At 40.5% G+C, this 17,621-nt stretch overlaps 1 protein-coding gene across 1 annotated transcript in view; it reads right to left on the bottom strand.

Moving 5' to 3' along the window:
- Positions 1-9,703: 9,703 nt before the first annotated feature.
- plxna3 (plexin A3) overlaps positions 9,704-17,621 on the bottom strand; it is a 137,524-nt gene continuing 129,606 nt past the window's right edge. Inside the window, exons 30-38 of the mRNA XM_026154649.1 lie at positions 16,545-16,704; positions 15,146-15,249; positions 13,666-13,762; positions 12,176-12,253; positions 11,596-11,708; positions 11,139-11,308; positions 10,821-11,033; positions 10,164-10,314; positions 9,704-9,836 (exon numbers count right to left, since the gene is read on the bottom strand). Coding sequence (XP_026010434.1) covers positions 9,741-9,836; positions 10,164-10,314; positions 10,821-11,033; positions 11,139-11,308; positions 11,596-11,708; positions 12,176-12,253; positions 13,666-13,762; positions 15,146-15,249; positions 16,545-16,704 — 1,182 coding nt within the window. The 3' untranslated portion in view covers positions 9,704-9,740. The remainder of the gene's footprint in view (positions 9,837-10,163; positions 10,315-10,820; positions 11,034-11,138; positions 11,309-11,595; positions 11,709-12,175; positions 12,254-13,665; positions 13,763-15,145; positions 15,250-16,544; positions 16,705-17,621) is intronic.

The raw sequence follows: 17,621 nt of genomic DNA, 5'->3' as shown, positions 1-17,621 counted from the left end.
CCTCGGGCGGATTTTAATCAAGAGTGTTTCCTGATAATGAAAACCTGCGATAACGACTCTTTTCTTGCTGCTGCTGATAAGCACCGCAAAGCCTGGATCATTGTTCTCCATTAATTAGCCTGTACCCTTGCCAGTATTTGATGGGTTGACGCCGACACAGCGGGAGAGTGACCCTGGAGTCATCTCACAAATGAGCAGAAAATTGTCTGATGTGTGAGGAACTGGCACCGACACAAATGTGACTGTACCTTCACAGAAACTGAACGCCGTTTCTGTCACTACTTTATGGATTTGGACGTTGTTTTTGATGTTTCCACACTATATACACTCCGTCCCCCCGAGCAGAACCAGAAGAAACACCAAACTTCAGTTCAACTTTTCCATTACACTTTAGTGAAATCACACAAATATACAAACTCAGCAGAAGGCAATGGCAATGATATAAAAACTGACACAGGCTATTACATGAAGATTCATCATCATCGTCATCATTACATTTTAATTCAGCAAAAATGACAAATAAAAACAAGGCAATGGCAAATGGTCTCAAAAAATGGGCCCTGAATACATCCTGGAAAGCGCTGCATCAAGGCGACATGTATTTCTGCGTTTTTAGTTTTCAAACAGAACAAAAACTGTTTTTCCAGGCAGAGAGATGAACGGCAGCGCTGCAGAGCTGCTGGCGGCAGATCAGGAGGCTTCGATGGTGGGTTTCGTAGTTTCACACATTCTTTGTGTTGCATATGAAAAGAAGGTCAGCTGGTTATGAGAAAATGTAAAGACCTGCTGAAGAGATATGTTTATAGTATTTTGTGTGTTTTGTTACATTTGGTTTCATATCTTCTATTTTTCTGTTTTTATTCATTTATTCTGAAAATTGCATTGCAGGATTTTATCCCTGCATTTGAAATAATTCATCTCCTCACTTCAGTCAAGCTACAACCGAGACTGTGTGTGGATACTTTCAATACCATTTTCTTTGTGTTTGATGGGAAAACATTTCTAAAGGAAACTGGTCTGGAATGATTGTACAGAAGGTTTGTTGAGGCTGGAAATAATATAAACAGGTGATAAATGCTGATAAGGCAACATGATAAATCCTTTTGTTTGTTCTTTTAATTTTCACAACAAAGACGACATCAAACTATCCTTCTTACTACATTTTTTAGATTTCTCGCACTACAACTTGGATTTTGCTTTAAGCCACCTCCAAGCAGAAGCCCTCACTGGGTTTCATGAGCTCTACAGTTACTGACTGGGCAGTTATTTGGGTAATTTAGAAATGGAGACATTTTTAATGCGCTTAACATCGTGACAGGATTAAACCCAAACCATGATCCTATTCTAAACCTAACCACACAGTGGACCAAAACAGGAACTTCAAGCTATAAAAAACAGCAAACTAAGTGAGAAGATATTGCAATCGCAATTTCATTGGACAAATACGTTTCCCTCAGCACACGACTGACGCGGCGTTTAGTTGTACAGTAAAGTTTTAGGTGCCTCAATTAGCAGTTAATCTGAATGTTGTAAACATGTAAGAAATTAGCAGAAAAGTTCAGGATTGCTTGAAAGTTGTGACAGTTTGTGAAAATCTAAAAACATAACACATAAATACTGAAAGAAGCCTATCATTGGTTTTTGTGACAGGTTATTTCCAGCCAAAACTGAAAAAAATGAGTATAATGGTGGAGGACAAAAAGTATTAATTTGTTTGTGGCAGATGGTTAAAAGGGAATGTTTTTATTTTGTAAAAGTAAAATGTTTAAATCTTACATTTATGTGTAATTACTAATGAAATAATGTGATTTTTGGACTGTCGCGCATGGTCACCTGTTTTTTTAGGTTATATATTTATTATATATCTAAAAAAGAGCTATACATGACATCTACAGTCATGCTGACAGCCATGCCCTGTACAATAAACATCTTGCATTTTTGATTATATCTTTTTATAATTATCATGAGACAGCTGCTATTGAACTTCAAAAATTGCAGCTCTACCAAATTTTAGTCATAATAATATGTGGCATCCGGCCGTGATTCATAAACTAGATTCACCGTCAGCTTCCTAATAAATAATGACAGGGATTTATCAAAGTTTGCTTGGTGAAGCCTCATGATCCAACGCTCGCAGCACCCCAAACACCGCCTGAATGAACAATCAGATCCTGAACTAAGACACAAGATCCAGTGTGAGCGGCGCTTCTCGACTGGTGGTTCAGGGACCCAGACGAGGACTTTTGGACTGTGTGTTTAAAATCCAGGACTATATTCTGAAAGTGCTTATAGATAAAATTTATTTGAATGCTGTGGATCCTGATGGCACAGCAACCAAGAAGCCTCCGCTCAGAATATTAATAATAATTATAACTGTAGTAATAATAATCATATTATGGTACAATAAAGACATCTGACCCCCCCGTTTGAGCTCAGAGGGGAGTCCAGTGATTCGCTGTTGCTATGGTACAATGAAGCCCGCTGGGATCCGCTGTTGGCTCAACTCGTCTGTCAGTCACCCAACTGTCTGTCTGGAGTCTGCAGGGGTGGGAGGGGCCTAATGAGGTGGGGTCAGCCAGCTCCCATTGATTTCCAATGGGAGGTCAGTGCAAGTTTTCTGTAGGGAAACTCTCTGACCTACTTCTGCTGCTGATTACTGAACCTCCCGCAGATTATTAATGGCAGTTATACCATTGAGTTTAATCTACCATTAGTATAAAATGGATTTTTTTCCCACAGGAATTCAATGAAAGCTTTACAATGTGACTTGCATCTTAAGATACCATTAATGATAAATTGTTGGTTAAGAGATTTCCCAGAAAGTTAAGAATTATGGTCAGATTCATCTAAATGATAAACAATACATAATATGAAGGTGGATTTGTTCTCCGTGGTCACCTGATTGTTTCCAAAGAATCTGATAAATATGTCGAACTCTTCATTGGGTATTGATTCCATTACAGATGGACGATAAACTCTTCATTAGGTTTGAAGGGGACATTTTTGTAGTTTCTAGCACTGATTTCAAATCCAATTCTTCGAAATAACACAATGGATGGAAATATAACAGAAAAATAGAAAAATCCATTTTTTAACCAATGGGGGATTAGTGTACAGTAAGAATACGATGAATGGAGCAACTAGTTTCAAATAAGAGATTCCTAAGAAAAAATACAAAATGATAAACATTAAATCAACTTGTTTATTTTCTGTCAAAAATAAGAACAACACCATTATACTAAATGTATTTTTGTCAATTGATCTTCAGTGGGAGAGCTCCATTTCCCTGCTGATGTCTTTCCCCAACCCCTTCTTTGCTTTTAAAACTCCTTAAGAACATCGTCTGGTAAGGAGTCGAACGATTCAACAACTCGTCAGACGGTTCGCCATGTGAGTGAAGTGAGTCTGATGGGCGATTCTGATCAATAAAATTGATCAGTCTCTCTGCCTCCTTCTTGGTTAATAACTCCAGGCTGAGAGGAAACAGACAGACGAATGGATTTGATGAATTGACTATGTGCACGATGGGAAATGACCGACTGAACCAGAACGATTTGTCACATTTCTCAATGTTTTTCGACACGTCCTGTTTCTGACTGCTCTTAAACTGGACATAAATGCAGGAAACAAGTAATGAGTTAAAAAATTAAAATGGCAAGAATGAATATGAAGTGTGACCAACAGTTCTGGCTGTTTCCCAGGCTGCACATGGACTGTTTTATGACCTGTTAAAGTGTGTGTGTGTGTGTGTGTGTGTGTGTGTGTGTGTGTGTGTGTGTGTGTATATGTGTGTGTGTGTGCGCAATTAACGTCTGATGCTGTTGGGCTCTTCCTTCTGCTTTAACGCTGTACAAACTAATAAAACTGTCTACATCCTCCAACAATAAATATAACCCATTGTAAAAAATAAATTAAAACAAAAATAATAAATATCTCACCACTGGAGAATGTTAAAAACGCTGAGTTGTGTGTGTGTGTGTGTGTGGATGGATGCACGTAAAACAGGGTGTAAATCAATCTGTTTTTTGTTTTGTTGTCACAGGAATTTAACTTCGCTCTCCTTCAGTCTCTGTTGCCTCCTCCCAGGTGCACGTGTGTGTTCAGAGGATGGACATGATGTTAAAATGTACACACACACATTCTTGCTACCACAGTGGAAACCCACCCAAGCATCGTTTTATCCCAGCTGAATTTAAACTTGATTGTAAAGGTTTTCTTTTCCTATTCACTTTATTTGCTAGTATTCGTTGTATCGAAGTCTGTTGGCGGCTGACATCAGATGGAACCTCTCAGGAGTTTGTGAGATGCGTTCAGTGCTGCACCAGGAAAGAGTGTCACTACATCTGACGAGCCCGAGCTTCATGGACGAAATGCTTCCATTACCATTCGTTGGTTTGCCCAACTAAAAGCAGGATTCAGGTATCAAAGAAAAGTGGAATATTGGCCTTGGTGCAAATGGAACATCTGGAAATAAAATCATGAGCTCAGTCTCATGGCAATTCATGAATGCATGATGTAAAATAAATCTGTTATTTTCGTTGCCACAATTTAAGGCTACCAATAGGAATTTTTAATCATAGCAACTCAGCTTAATATCTGCAATTAGCATGAGGATTGTTTTTTCTGGACAAACAACAAAGAAATACAAATTGGCGAACTACTCAACCACAAGAAAACTCCTTCTAGAAGCAAGTTGTGACAGCCATCTTGGAAACTCCTATAGGCAATTATGTTGAAGCCCCTAAATTAAACGTGGAGACAGTCCCACCATTAATTCCTATGACAGCATAAAAACTACATGCAGGGAACCACAACTTAAATCTGTAAAAACTGCTTTAAGTAGATCCAGCCTTTCTGCTACAGTAAGTAGTTATCATAGTTATCATAGTGTGGCTGTTGATAGGCTCATTGATCCGAAAGTGCCAATCAACAGCTGATCTTTTCAGGACTTTTTGCAGGAGATTTCTTGTAATGTCTCTGCCACAAACCAGTCCTTGCCCAGACGAAAATGCAACATGTAATTAGCGTGCTACAAACTGCCAGCTCTTGACATGCTAGCTAGCCAATCGCTCATTTGTTTATCCACGTGTAAGTATGATCAGCAGAGGGGGGCTGAGCTGCTGAGATGATGGTCTGGTCAGTTCTGGTAATTTGAGGGTATCTCATTAAACAGCATAAAACTAAAAAGCTATAATTTTAAAGTCACATCTTGTGCTGTTTAATGTTCATGCTAACATAAAAAAGCTACATTGGCACCAATGCTAAAAACAGATTCATGTTATGCAACTATTGCCATGACACTAGGAATGCAGGTATAACAGAAACAGTCTTTAGTATTTGCCCCTGCACACCTTTAGTCATTCCTGCCCCTAAAACTTTTACCTTCCATCCTCTGATTTCTCTCTATAATGAACTTTACGTTCGCACGAGTAACTGAAATGAGCATGGAGCGTTTTTGCCTCCTCTTCTTCTCAGAGACCTTTCCTTCCCCAGTCGGTTTGATGGATGACGTTGCCTCCATCTTTTTTCGGCCTGATCAGTATTCTCCCTCTCTCCTCCCTCTCAGTATTCCGGCAGCATCTCCCTCCATCCTTCCTCCTCACACTTTAGCATGCAAAAAGAGAATCTGACCTCCCGCTTTCATCCTCAACCTCCCGTGTTACTCTAACATTTATTTCTCCTATTTACATTTGAAGGAATTCAGGTTTTCTTTTTCACCTTTTGGCACAAAAATACCCCTTCTCTCTGCAGTTCAACAGTAATTTCTCCTCTTCCTCACTTTTCAGCATGCAGAGGGAGTTTACTCCTGCCCTACAGTTTATATGCATCGCCCAGCACCTTTTTTTTTTCAGTATTCGCTGGTTTTCTTCTCTCCTCCACCTCATCGCATCAACAGAAAGGTGAAGCCTGATCAAACACGATGCGCTGAATTATATCCGATTTATCTGTTCTTGATGACTTTGAGTTTAAAGGGTGAGCTGAGATTTTCATTATTTTTTTTACAAAAAGACTGGAGATCTGATTTGAGATTTCAAATGCATCAAAGATACAGATCAGGTGATTTAAACGGTGCAACTACAAAGAAAAAGATTTTTAATTGAGCTGCAGATACGATCAGTGATTTAATGGCTGAGTTTCCACTGCAGCAGCAGCAGGAAAACACACACACACACACACACACACACACATACAGGTTGGTGAACAGTGGTATTGGTATGGTAGTGGCTTCCCTCCCTGTTCTACAATTAATCATCTTAAAGGCAGTCTTTTATCAGGACCCTTTCCTCCTTTTCCTCAATCCTCCCTCCCTCACTCAGGTCCTTTTGACCCCAAAGATTCAAACGACAGTGAAACATCAGCAAGAAAGAAAAAACAAAAGGTGCTTGGTTGCTCTATGGCATTGCAGAGAGCCAAAAGACAGATGCTTCATGGTGGAAGAACATTTTCACGCAAAAAAACTGGCTTTAAGTTTTGACAACCCCGTTGAGTTTTTTTTCACAGCTTGGTAAAACCATTGATGTTTCGGGTTTTCTGTGGTTTGCATATAGGACTAACCTGCAGGTTACTAACCTGGACACCATCTTACGCTAAAGATATGCTTTCTGGGTTATTTCTCATTCTCAATTTAAATCTACAAACACCATGTGTGTGTACAACTTTTTTTTACCTATTAGTTTTCCTCTTGTGTATAAAAATGGTCTACACTTTACGGTCTACATTCAGTCAAACCTCTCATCAAACATTTTTTTTATACATTAACATTAATGACATTTTCTGGCAATCAGCTGTAAGTTGGCAGAAATATGCAAGAACTTTTCTGGTTTTTGAACTATATTTAAACACACCAAAAAAGTTGAGGACCTAAAATCTTGTTCCTGTTAGAAGCTTAAACGTGAAAGGCCCTGAAGCAGTTTGCATCTTATTTAAAAGGGGAAAGCAAAAAAATACATACCAGTCTTCCACTGGCACACATTTACACAACATTAGTTTTGACTGACCAGTTCTGGTGCAAGTTGTTTGCTGGATGTCATATAGTTCGACAGAACTAGAAGATTAAAATCTGCCTCAAATCATTGTTGAGTAGAGGTTAGTTTGTGTTTTTAGTTTTCAAAAGGCCAAATACCTATGCAATCAAACTACATCCCAAACTGACCTTTGGGCAATATTTACAAGCCAGTTTCATGATGTGAAAATGTTCTACCACACAGGTGGGACTGGGAGGTTGAAGGGTGCATTGTTGCCATGTTGGAAAGGCCGACGTTCACACAGAGAATAAGAGCTTTTCACACAGAGCTTTTCTGAGTTGCAGTAGTTCCAAACTTCTTCGTGAGCATAATTTTTACTTGTAAGGTTTTAGAACTTAGGTGTGTGAAAGCCCTGGATGAGGCAACAAAAGCTCAGACTCCATCTGAAGCGCTGCCTATAACGCTACCCAAACCTTCAGGACAAACCTCCATCCAATGCCGCTCTGGAAATCTGTTCAAACAAACAACCAGTTTGGCAAATATAAGCACCAAAAAGTTCAGTTTGTTTCCTCATCTTCCACATACAGAGCTTCTAACACAACAGACTCCAGTTGAATCCAGTTTGGTTGGGTCTGGGCCTGATCCGATGGTGAGGGGACGGTCTTGGTTTGGCTTGAACCGTCGCTCTGCCTCCTGGCTCTTGCTCTTCCTCCAGATTCTGATGTAGCATAACGTTCAGTATACAAGTTCAGCTCTTTAAAATCCATACCGTCAAATCCACAAAGTTCTTATTACATGTTAACATTTCAATATTTTTTTCCTTTCTTTTGTATTCTTTTTTTATACTTTGTCATCATTATTATCTTTCTTTTTTTTGTTGTTTACAATTATGGCCACAAGTCTTAAGAGTTCTTGAGTCCGGTCCGGCTAAAATTCTATTCCGGGTTGTTTTCAGTCCGGATTTGGTCCAAGTCCGGTCCAGTTCTGATGTGATCCGGTCCGGTCTTTACATGGCACTGGGCTTGTAGCTCTGCACAGTATTTCCCCCTGGGCATGTTTAGCATGGTGCTGTAAAGCATGGCTGTATATGTATGTGCAAGGTCTGTCGATAAAGCGCTGCACCAATAAACGTCAAAGTTTGTATCCAGGACCCCAGCGTCTAGGTTCTTGTGGGCCTGAAAAATGCCTGTTACTCCACTTTTGGAGATTTTTTCTGTTGAAAAATTCTACAGTCAACCTACTTATTTACAGACCTTGCCTGTGTGCCTGTGCTGGAATGTATTCAAAACGTAATGCTATATTCGTTTATATTCACTTCTAGTAAATTATTCACAATTCTGGCGAATTCCACAGTCTTGATTGGTCGGGCAGTACATTACTAAAGAGTCTTCTTGGCCAGTAGGATGGCCAGAGGCCAGCATGACTGACCAATGATGGAGGGTCGAGGGTCGAGGACGAGCAGGAATCAAAGGTGGGGAGAAAGAGCGAAGAAGGAAAGAAAAGGAAGGTAGAGAAGGAGTAGGACGAGGAAAATTAGGAGGTAAACTTCTGATGGACTGTGAAGAAAAGAGGGAGGACGGGAAACGGTTATGGACACAGGTACTGGTCTGTCAGTAGGCATCGGGCTCAGTGTGCTGTGGTATAGAGTGATTGTCCAGAGAATCGAGTGGTTATTTAAACAGCAACTTAGAAACATTTAGATCCTGACGAGGCTTGGCCGAACAAGTCCAAGGTCAAGTTATATCATCTCCCTTCAGAGTCCTTATTACTCTATGTCCAAATCCTCTTAGCATCCAGTGATTTCAAGTTAAGGTCAAGCCATCGGTTTATTGGACATTTAGTTTATTTGCTTTCGTCTTCTTCATTAAAGCTTAAAACAACCAACTGAATCCAAAAAAGTCCACGGTAGGGTCAGATATTCCAAATCGGTGACTTGACTTTGTCGCTTCCAGCCTCAAGTTCTGACCTGACTTCCTTACAGTGGATTCTTCCAGACAATGCTAAGGGTATGGTTGAGGATAAGTGGTCCAAAGTTACGACATCAGTAAAGAGGCTTTGAACCTCTGTGGTAGGCCTTGACTTAGCCCTGGACTTGTTCAGATTATGATGAGGCTCTTAAAGTTCAATCCAGCCTGTTGTGTTTTTCCTGTGACTGTCTGACCATAGGCGTAGTTTCTTGATCCTTCAGACAGAACAAGCTTTTCAAAGTGTAGTCTGTAGCTTTCATGGAAACTTGATCCGACCTTTCAACCAAGCACCTGTTAAGTTCCGAAGCAAGCTGAAGTCAGGTCACTTTGTTCTCACGTCACATCCACTGTTCGGAGAAACGTGACACAGTCTTTAGCCCACAGCTACATCCCCTTTGTTTGATCCCTGCTTGCAGTAAAATCAAATCCAAACCGACAGATGCATCTAGAAGGGTTATTTTTTGCCCCCAAATGACTCAAAGTTCCATAGTAAATGTATCCGCATCGGTTTGGAAATCAATTTTCCACCCCAAAAATCCACCAAATGGAGGTAGTTGGGGTCCCACCCAGCCAGTCGATCTTCAAGTCAATCAATCCATCAACTGACAAATAAATTACTGATAGATTGATTGCTAATGCAACTGGAGCTGCGGCTGTCAGTTCGGTCCAACATGGAGCAGTTCGGCTGACTGTTTAAACAGTTCAGAAAAACCAAATGCCCTCATTTCCCCCTCCCCCATTCATCTTCCCACGCCCCCCCCCCCCCCCCATCCATCAATCCATCAGTCCATTCATCCTTCCCCTTCTCTCAGCTGCTTCCAGACATCAGATTGATGGCTTGCTCCAGTTTGTGCCTCAGTTTGTGTTTGCGACAGTACCCATCCCGGTCCAGTGCTGTTAGGATCTGCACATGCGGGAAAAACAGAAGAAATGATATCAGCTAAGGGTATTGCTTCATGTCCCTGATATAAACAAACTTGTTCGTGCATCAGTGAAAATGTTATTTTGATAGAGGTGCTACGAGTGGTTCAGAGGATGTGGGAAAGGATCGTCTTGCTCAAGGTCAGGGTTGGATGACTAGCTGATTTATTATTTTACTGCCATGTAAGGTAAGTTGATGAGGCAAGTCTTAAGGGGAACCAAAGAACTGGAAGGTCGTGTTAGTTGCTTTTACAACATCAGTCATGTAGCGAATGCCAATGTCAAACCTCAAAGTTACTAACTCACTCACCTCTTCCTTGTACTTGTTGATGTAGAAGTAGAGCTCGCTGAGTGCACTCAGTGTGTTGAACTCATTTCCGTGGAGTCGGGACTGCTCCACCAGGTATGCGTCCATGTCCTGATCGCTGATGCTAGGCATCTTGGCTATATCCCTGTAATACCTGAAGGACACAGACAAAGTTAGCTGTGGTGACTAACTTCAGACTTTAACTGCATCAGCAAGTTAATGTGTAGCTTTTGGGTTAATTTACCAGGATAATTACCCAAGTCGCCAGCTCTAATGGTGTAATATTTTTACATTTTGCATGAGCAGGCCTTATTAATCATCAGCACTAATTAATGTGATTATGACCCCATACTATTATTCTAATAAGGCAAGAGTCTCAGTCTCTGCAAGCCTTTCTTCTTTCTTTCTTTCTACAGTTCTGCTCTTCAGAATGTAAATTAAGCTGTAGTAGCTACTTTAACATATTAATTCTGACAGGTTATATTGATCAGTCACTTTCTTGTCATAGGGCATCAGCTAATATTAGCAGGTTAGTTAACTGGTTATTTACACCTAAACCCAGCTCACTCATTTATTTTTCTTAAATATATAAATTAATTAGCACGTTAGATACTTGCTTTACACAGGATGTATTAGTTAATAAGTTAGCGTGCTATCTACCTTTCCACCCAGCTCTTGTAGTTGGGGATGTCCTTCGCGTAGAGCAGTTTGTTGGATGGAGAGTCTTTGCCGAGCCGATGTTCAGACGTCGAGCAGGAATCCATGAAGGTCTGAGCGACGACTGACAAGCAAGCGTCGGTGATGCTGCTCTTGTGGATGTCGAACACAAACTGAGGATTCTTAATAACATTCACCCAGAACCTGAGAGGAAGGCTGCAAGAACAGAGAAAAGAGATGTTTTTAAAAAAACATTTAAACAGCTGTGACTTTACCTTATAATTTTTTTAAAATCCACATTCTTGAGCAACTTTCTCTCACCAGTTGCTCTTCCAGGTGTGTCGGACGTCTGGGTCAGTTATCTGTCGTTTGTCGGCCTGCTCGTCTAAGAAGTCGAACATGTATTTTATGGCCAATGGGAGTGCAGAGCCACGATGGGCGGTGCTAAACACAGTCTCAAACAGGTCATCCACAAACTTCTGCAGCGTCCCCTGTTGGTGCGAGGACCAAAACAAAGGTTTAAATATTTAAAAATTCGATAATAGAAAAAAAAGATCATTAACCAGAAACATTGGACAAATTCAGAAGGTTAAAATTAACATTTTACCTATTTTAATTAAACTAGATTATAATATACAAAATGTACATCTTCTGAAACTACAGTCTCTGCGTACAATGAAGATGATTATTACAGCCATACTTTAAGGCATTACTGTAACTTTAATCTTAAGCCCCACACTGACATCTGTGAAGGCTTGTGCTGTTTTGTTTGAGCTACCTTGGTTGCTAGAAGTCTGGTCAGGTAGATTTCAGAAACCATCTTGCTGCCACGGTCTCCTTCTCTCTGGTCGCTGTGCTCATGATTTTTCACCAGGTGCCACAGTTTAGTTCCTGGAAAGACACAAAGGCTCGATTACCAATCCCAGTTTTCCAGAAGCCACAGAAGTCTCAGTTTTACTCCTTTCTTTGGTTTATTATCAATTTATTTGAAGCAATTACCTGCAAATTTGCCAAAAACTGGCATCACTCTGTAGGTACCCTGTGTCAAACTTTATTTCAGGTGTTATTCATTAACTATAGAACTCCAATATTATCATTTTTGGTATCTAGATAATATAATTTCCTTTTTCTTGGCAGAGTTTTTGTCTGAGATAGACAAAACGTCCAAGTATATCAAAGATCATGACTGTGCTGTCACAGAAGTTAAATGTAATGCTGTCTCAACACAAGCAATGAATCCTGTTCATCTTTCACAGCATCTTTGAAACAAACTTAAAGGTCTAACACATGAAAACACCACAGATGTATCCTAATGTAAAGAAAGTTACTATATCTGAGTATATCTGCTGCCATATTACCAGTTTCCTGGTCTGGGGTGATCATTGGAGCTCTGGATCTCAGGCTGTCGGGACTGCTGGATGTTCTCAGTAAAGACTCTGATGGCACAAACAGAGAGAAAGATGTTCCTGATTAGTCATCTGGTTAGAAAAGAAGAGGCTGAACACTGATTTTGTGAGTCAATACTGTGCTTTAATGGTGAGAACTGAACAACAACATCTGGCCTGGATATAAACTAAACTTTCACTGTTTTCCACACAGCTGCTATAGCTATAAAGGTAAACAGTCATTGTGCATAACTTCCAACAAACCACATCTGTATAACTTGTAACGCCCTCAAAAATACATCTGTGTAAAATTTATTTTCACCAACGGAATGTAAACGCTGTAATCTCGCAAGTGTTATGGATTAAATCAATCTCAGATTATTATTATTTCTGACTGCTGTGTTCCCCATTAATTCGTCTGTAGCGTCTCAGTGAGTTGTGCTAACTTTTACTTTCCACCTCCAAAGTTATTGTGACTCTCAGACGTGTTAAATACATTTATTTCCTCTTCACGTTAACTAGCTGTGGGCAGACACTGAAGGTAGCAAGCTGAGAAGACATGAGAACAAAAAATTCATTTTGATGAGTGAATATCGTGTTAGATTTTCTCTGTCACTTCACTGTCGGTCCAATCCTCTGTGTTTGCTTCCAGTTTTGGAGCCAACTGTTTCCTAAAAACATGTTTGAAGATGGTGATTGATGGTGTTGCCACACTGTCTAAATCAATCACCGTATACTCATATCAAAAGACTAAAGACTAAAAACGCCGTTCTTCTAACTTTGATAGTTGCTAGTTCCTGCTGTGCTCAAACACAAAAGAGAGAGACTTCCTGTAGAGGTTGGGTTGTCCGTACAGGTTACCAGTAATCCAGATCATGGTACGAGTTTAAAAACCAGAAGAAGGCGGAAGCATAAAGCATTCTTTAAGTTTGTGAAGACGTTTCAAACCCTCATTACTTTGATTTATAAGCAAATTGAATGGATGCACTGAGCTGCTTTTAGAGCCAGCAGTCCACCACAGTGTTAATACTGTGGCGGATTCAGTCCAAGCGGGCGATGCCATTGGCAGTCATGATAACCTTGAAACTTGAAGGACTCCAGGCTACCTCAGGTTTGTTAAAAACAGATATGCTGGCATTTCTGCAGCGTGTACAGGCAGTACAGCAAATGTTAAATTGCAGTTAAAAAAATGTTTGGACTGTTGCTAAATTAAACTTTCCTCCATTTCTTGAAATATGTGCAATGTGGTAGAGAATGAAAAGTTTGCATGACCTATGAGGAGGTAATAGAAACGGGAAATACAGTCAGGTGAAATAAACCAGAATGATGCATTTGATATATGAAAAGTCTGGAAACCATTAACCCTGCCAATAAAACACGATGCAGAACTGGCCAGCAAGAAAACCTAATAACTGTGTGTGTGTGTGTGTGTGTGTGTGTGTGTGAGCGAGCGCGCTCAGTACCGTATCTGCTCAGCGATCTGGTGAAGGTGAAGGAGTTGGCGATGTTGTAGGCAGAAACCTGCTTCTGGACGAGCGCCACCACGGAGCCGTCTGTTACCTAGCAATGCACAGTGAAACATCAGTTAGTCAGCCAATCGCTCCATCAATCAGCTGACTAATTATCCGTTCAGCCAGTCGATTCTTATCCCGTCCACAATCTTGATAAAATCCACACGTGCCGCTGCAGGAGCTGATGAAGAACACGAACTTGCTCGGAGCTCAAACAGAGAGCGAGGGTGCACAGGCCGCTGAGATTTTAATAAATCGGCAAGAGGAAATGTTTTCAATCTGCAGCTGCACAGTCATTTTACGAGTGCCGTTTAAGTATTATGAAGTGGACTGACTGTATACTTACATTAGACCATTCTTTCATTCTATTACATCTTCAACAGTCTTCTTAATCCTCAAAATGATCTTATACTGTATGTATATTAGATTACATTATGTTACACTATATCACAATACTTCATGCAATAGAATTTTATGTTTCCTTAAACTATATAGTATGTTCCATTACATTATGTTAAATATAAGAGTTTTCCTGGATAATGTTACGTAAATCAAAGCTTTGGTGCTGTCTGGGTTCAAAGGTTTGGCTTGTGGTTGTCAGTAGTTTCAAACTGTCTAATTTTCAATTCTTTCTTGTATTTGTGAAAGAAAACTGAGAAGATTTATTGACTTCTTCAAGTAAAACATCTGTTCTTTTCACCAAACAACATGTTCGGCTGGTTTCTGTAACAAAGCAATGTTTCCCATTAGTGTGCAAAAGTCAGGAATTCCACTAAGCTATTAATGAAAGACTTATATGTAATCTTACATAAGGTCTTCAGTTATTAACACAATGGTGCTAAAATCAGGAGTGGAAATATGAACACTACCTTCCTTTTTACTGTATAGTGGAGACATAACCCGACCTGCTGCTGGTAGAAATGTAACTGCACTTTTAAAGCTCTCGACAATTGTGATTGGTCTGTTAAGCACCATTGATTCCAGCTGTGATGTTCAGGATACTTTTTGCTGGAGTGTTTGGGAAAAACGTGTGAATACCACTCTCCTAACATTTTATTTGTCTCCATCGTGCACACAAGTGACTGGCGGCAGCAGCATCAGCCACTTGTGCAGGTTACGGTGTAGGCTGTACAGAAATCCAAATCAGCCGACAGACCGAGGACAGAAACACAGACTAAATACATACAAGGAGTGAAGGGAAGAGGGGAATTAAAGCACTGTGGGACAAGAACAAAGAAAGGAATAAAAAATAGGGAAAATAATAATAAATGGTATTTATGTCAACTAGACAAGATAAACAGTTAAAAGTTTCTTTACTGAAAATGTTTCAAATGTGGAGAAAATATTATATTCTTACTAAAAGGTTTCATGTGGATGAAACTGCTAACAAACAAACTTTCAGGTGATCTCTGCAGTAAATGCACGTCTGTACCTGGTAGTGCGCCAGCGTGTTGAGTCTCTTCCAGTCGCTCTCTATCTTAGTTGTCACGTCTTCGTCCTGCAGGATGATCCTTGTGAGCCGACCCTGACGCCACTCTGACATCACGAGCACAGACAAAGGATCAGAGAACTGTCCACCCAACCCCGAACTGCAGTCGTGTTTTAAATGAACTGGGCTTAAGTTTGACGACTCTCTGCTGGAGTATGTAACTGATTTATTTTTACTGACATTTTATTATTTACTGAAATTCTGATGAATGGGGACCTATTCTCCTCATTTTGTCATTCATACATGTATTCACCTAATTTAATACAATTATTAGATACACAAGTATATTTTGCAGGTGTTGTGTGTCTCAGAAGATGCATTTACCAAGAACTCACATGCGTAGTGACTGTTTACTCGGTGGTACAGGGTTTTTTATTTTTCCCCCACTAGGGATAAATTAGCATCCCCCGACTGGTTTGTAAGCAGTGCTGTCTCTAGGTAAAACCAGCCACAGTGGTTGTGGTTTCTAGCAACTGCTGCAGGCAACTTGTATAAAATTATCGCTCAACTACTTGCTGAGATGCAGAAAAACTGTGAAAGGTGCAATACAAACTGGAACAGAAGTAAAAGTAGTGCTGTGTAACTGTAACAGTCCATTTTAAAAGATGGAACTTTTACTCTGAAGGCTAACGCTTCCTCTTTCTGGTTTGCATTGCGGTTGCCACCAGTTTTGCCTGTTTAGTACCAGCAACTCCAACCGCTTGCCAACCAGTTAAGGAAACATTTTTATCTAGCCACAGTGGTTGCCAGGGAGTTGCCAACTGGTCTTTAGTCCTGTGTAACTGGGGACTAACTAGCAGCTGGCGGGTTGTTGGGGACATTAAACCCCATCATGCTGAAGACAGGACCTGAGTGGTGATGGTGACGTTAAACTCACTGAGTAACAGTAGCGTCTTACATATAGCAATTGCAATTATGTCTCAAAAACTAGAAAAACAACATTGACTTGTAGATGTTATGCTGTTAAACAAGAAAATATTTTCTGAGCTAATCCAAAGTTTATGTAAAAATCACATCACAGCCACAGAGATGTCATCCATTGGTTAGCGAAGTCCTTTCATAAGTTATAAACCAGTGAACGTACCCGACTGTAGCCACCTTTGTGACTCCGGTAACGACCATTATTACCAAAATAATCTCATGTTCTATTTAATTAGGCTTTGAAACAGCACGGAGGCCATACACTGAGTGACAACTTTGAAACAGCAATACTTCTATCTGCATCCAGTGGAGTCGCCCCCTGCAGGCTATTAGAAAGAATGCACTTTGCAGATGAAAAGCTGCATCCATGTTTTATACTGTCTGCGCCTTTTCTTGAAGTAGGATATCTGTCAGTAGTTACCCAAGTCCATGTCGTCGGCCTGAGGTCTCTGCGAGTATGGGATTCCTTTGTAAACAGCGTCCAGCAGTTTGTCTTTGACCTGAGTGACTGTGTCGCAGTTCAGCACCTTCACTGGCACCTCAGTCCCAACTTCACCCTCAGGGGGGATGCACATCAGCGTCTGAGACGGCGAGAGAGAAAGCAGAGACTCATCTGTCTGCACCAAACTTTATTAAGCTGCTGCTTGTGTGTTTACCACAGTGTTGTCACAGCGAGGAAAACGTCACGGGCTGTTAAATTGGATATTTTTAACCACACACACACACACACACACACACACACACACACACACACACACACACACACACACACACACAGTCTTTTCGAGGACCCTCACTGACTTAACATGCTCCCCACCCCCCCCACCCCCCCCCCCCCCCCCCACACACACACACACACACACACACACGCCCTTTACATAATTTATAATAATCCCCAGCTGGTGTGTCAAACACTGAACTTTCATTCGCCGCAGACCCCCGACAGAAAACAACGCCGAGTGGTCGTAAACATCCTGCTTCTGTGCTTCAATGATGCTTGTTGCTATGGATACAGTGAACGCAACAAAATCCACTTTGTGGTGAGTTAAAGGACTCATCTGTAACACGTTATAAGGGAGCCTGCAATTTACAGGGTGAGTTTATTGTATGAATCAGGTACCAATAAAACACTGCTGGTTCCTGCTGTAAAATTATGGGGAACAAGTCAGTAGCCAGCTGTGTATTTCAAATAAAATAAGAAACATATTGTACTCATACACTCACACACTACTCAGCTATATCGTATAGCACGCAATTAAAGAGTAACACAGACTGTTCTGGAAAGCACTGCCTCATTTAGCGATATAAATGTTTGTTTTGAGGTTATCAATTACAAAAATTGCATTTGTTTTCTATGAAATTGATTTTTATTAACAGATTAAGTCTAAATTAGTTAAATTAACACAAATTATTGACCTTGGGTAAACGTGGAGGGAACAAACAAGCAAGACAGCTGACAGATTGAGAGCTCTGGCTTAAACGTGCTGCTATAGCATAA

This window comes from Astatotilapia calliptera, chromosome 20 (assembly GCF_900246225.1).
Source record: "Astatotilapia calliptera chromosome 20, fAstCal1.2, whole genome shotgun sequence".
NCBI classification, from domain to species: Eukaryota; Metazoa; Chordata; class Actinopteri; order Cichliformes; family Cichlidae; genus Astatotilapia; species Astatotilapia calliptera.
Note: the sequence above shows the minus strand (reverse complement) of the source record. Positions and strands in the feature narration are given on the sequence as shown.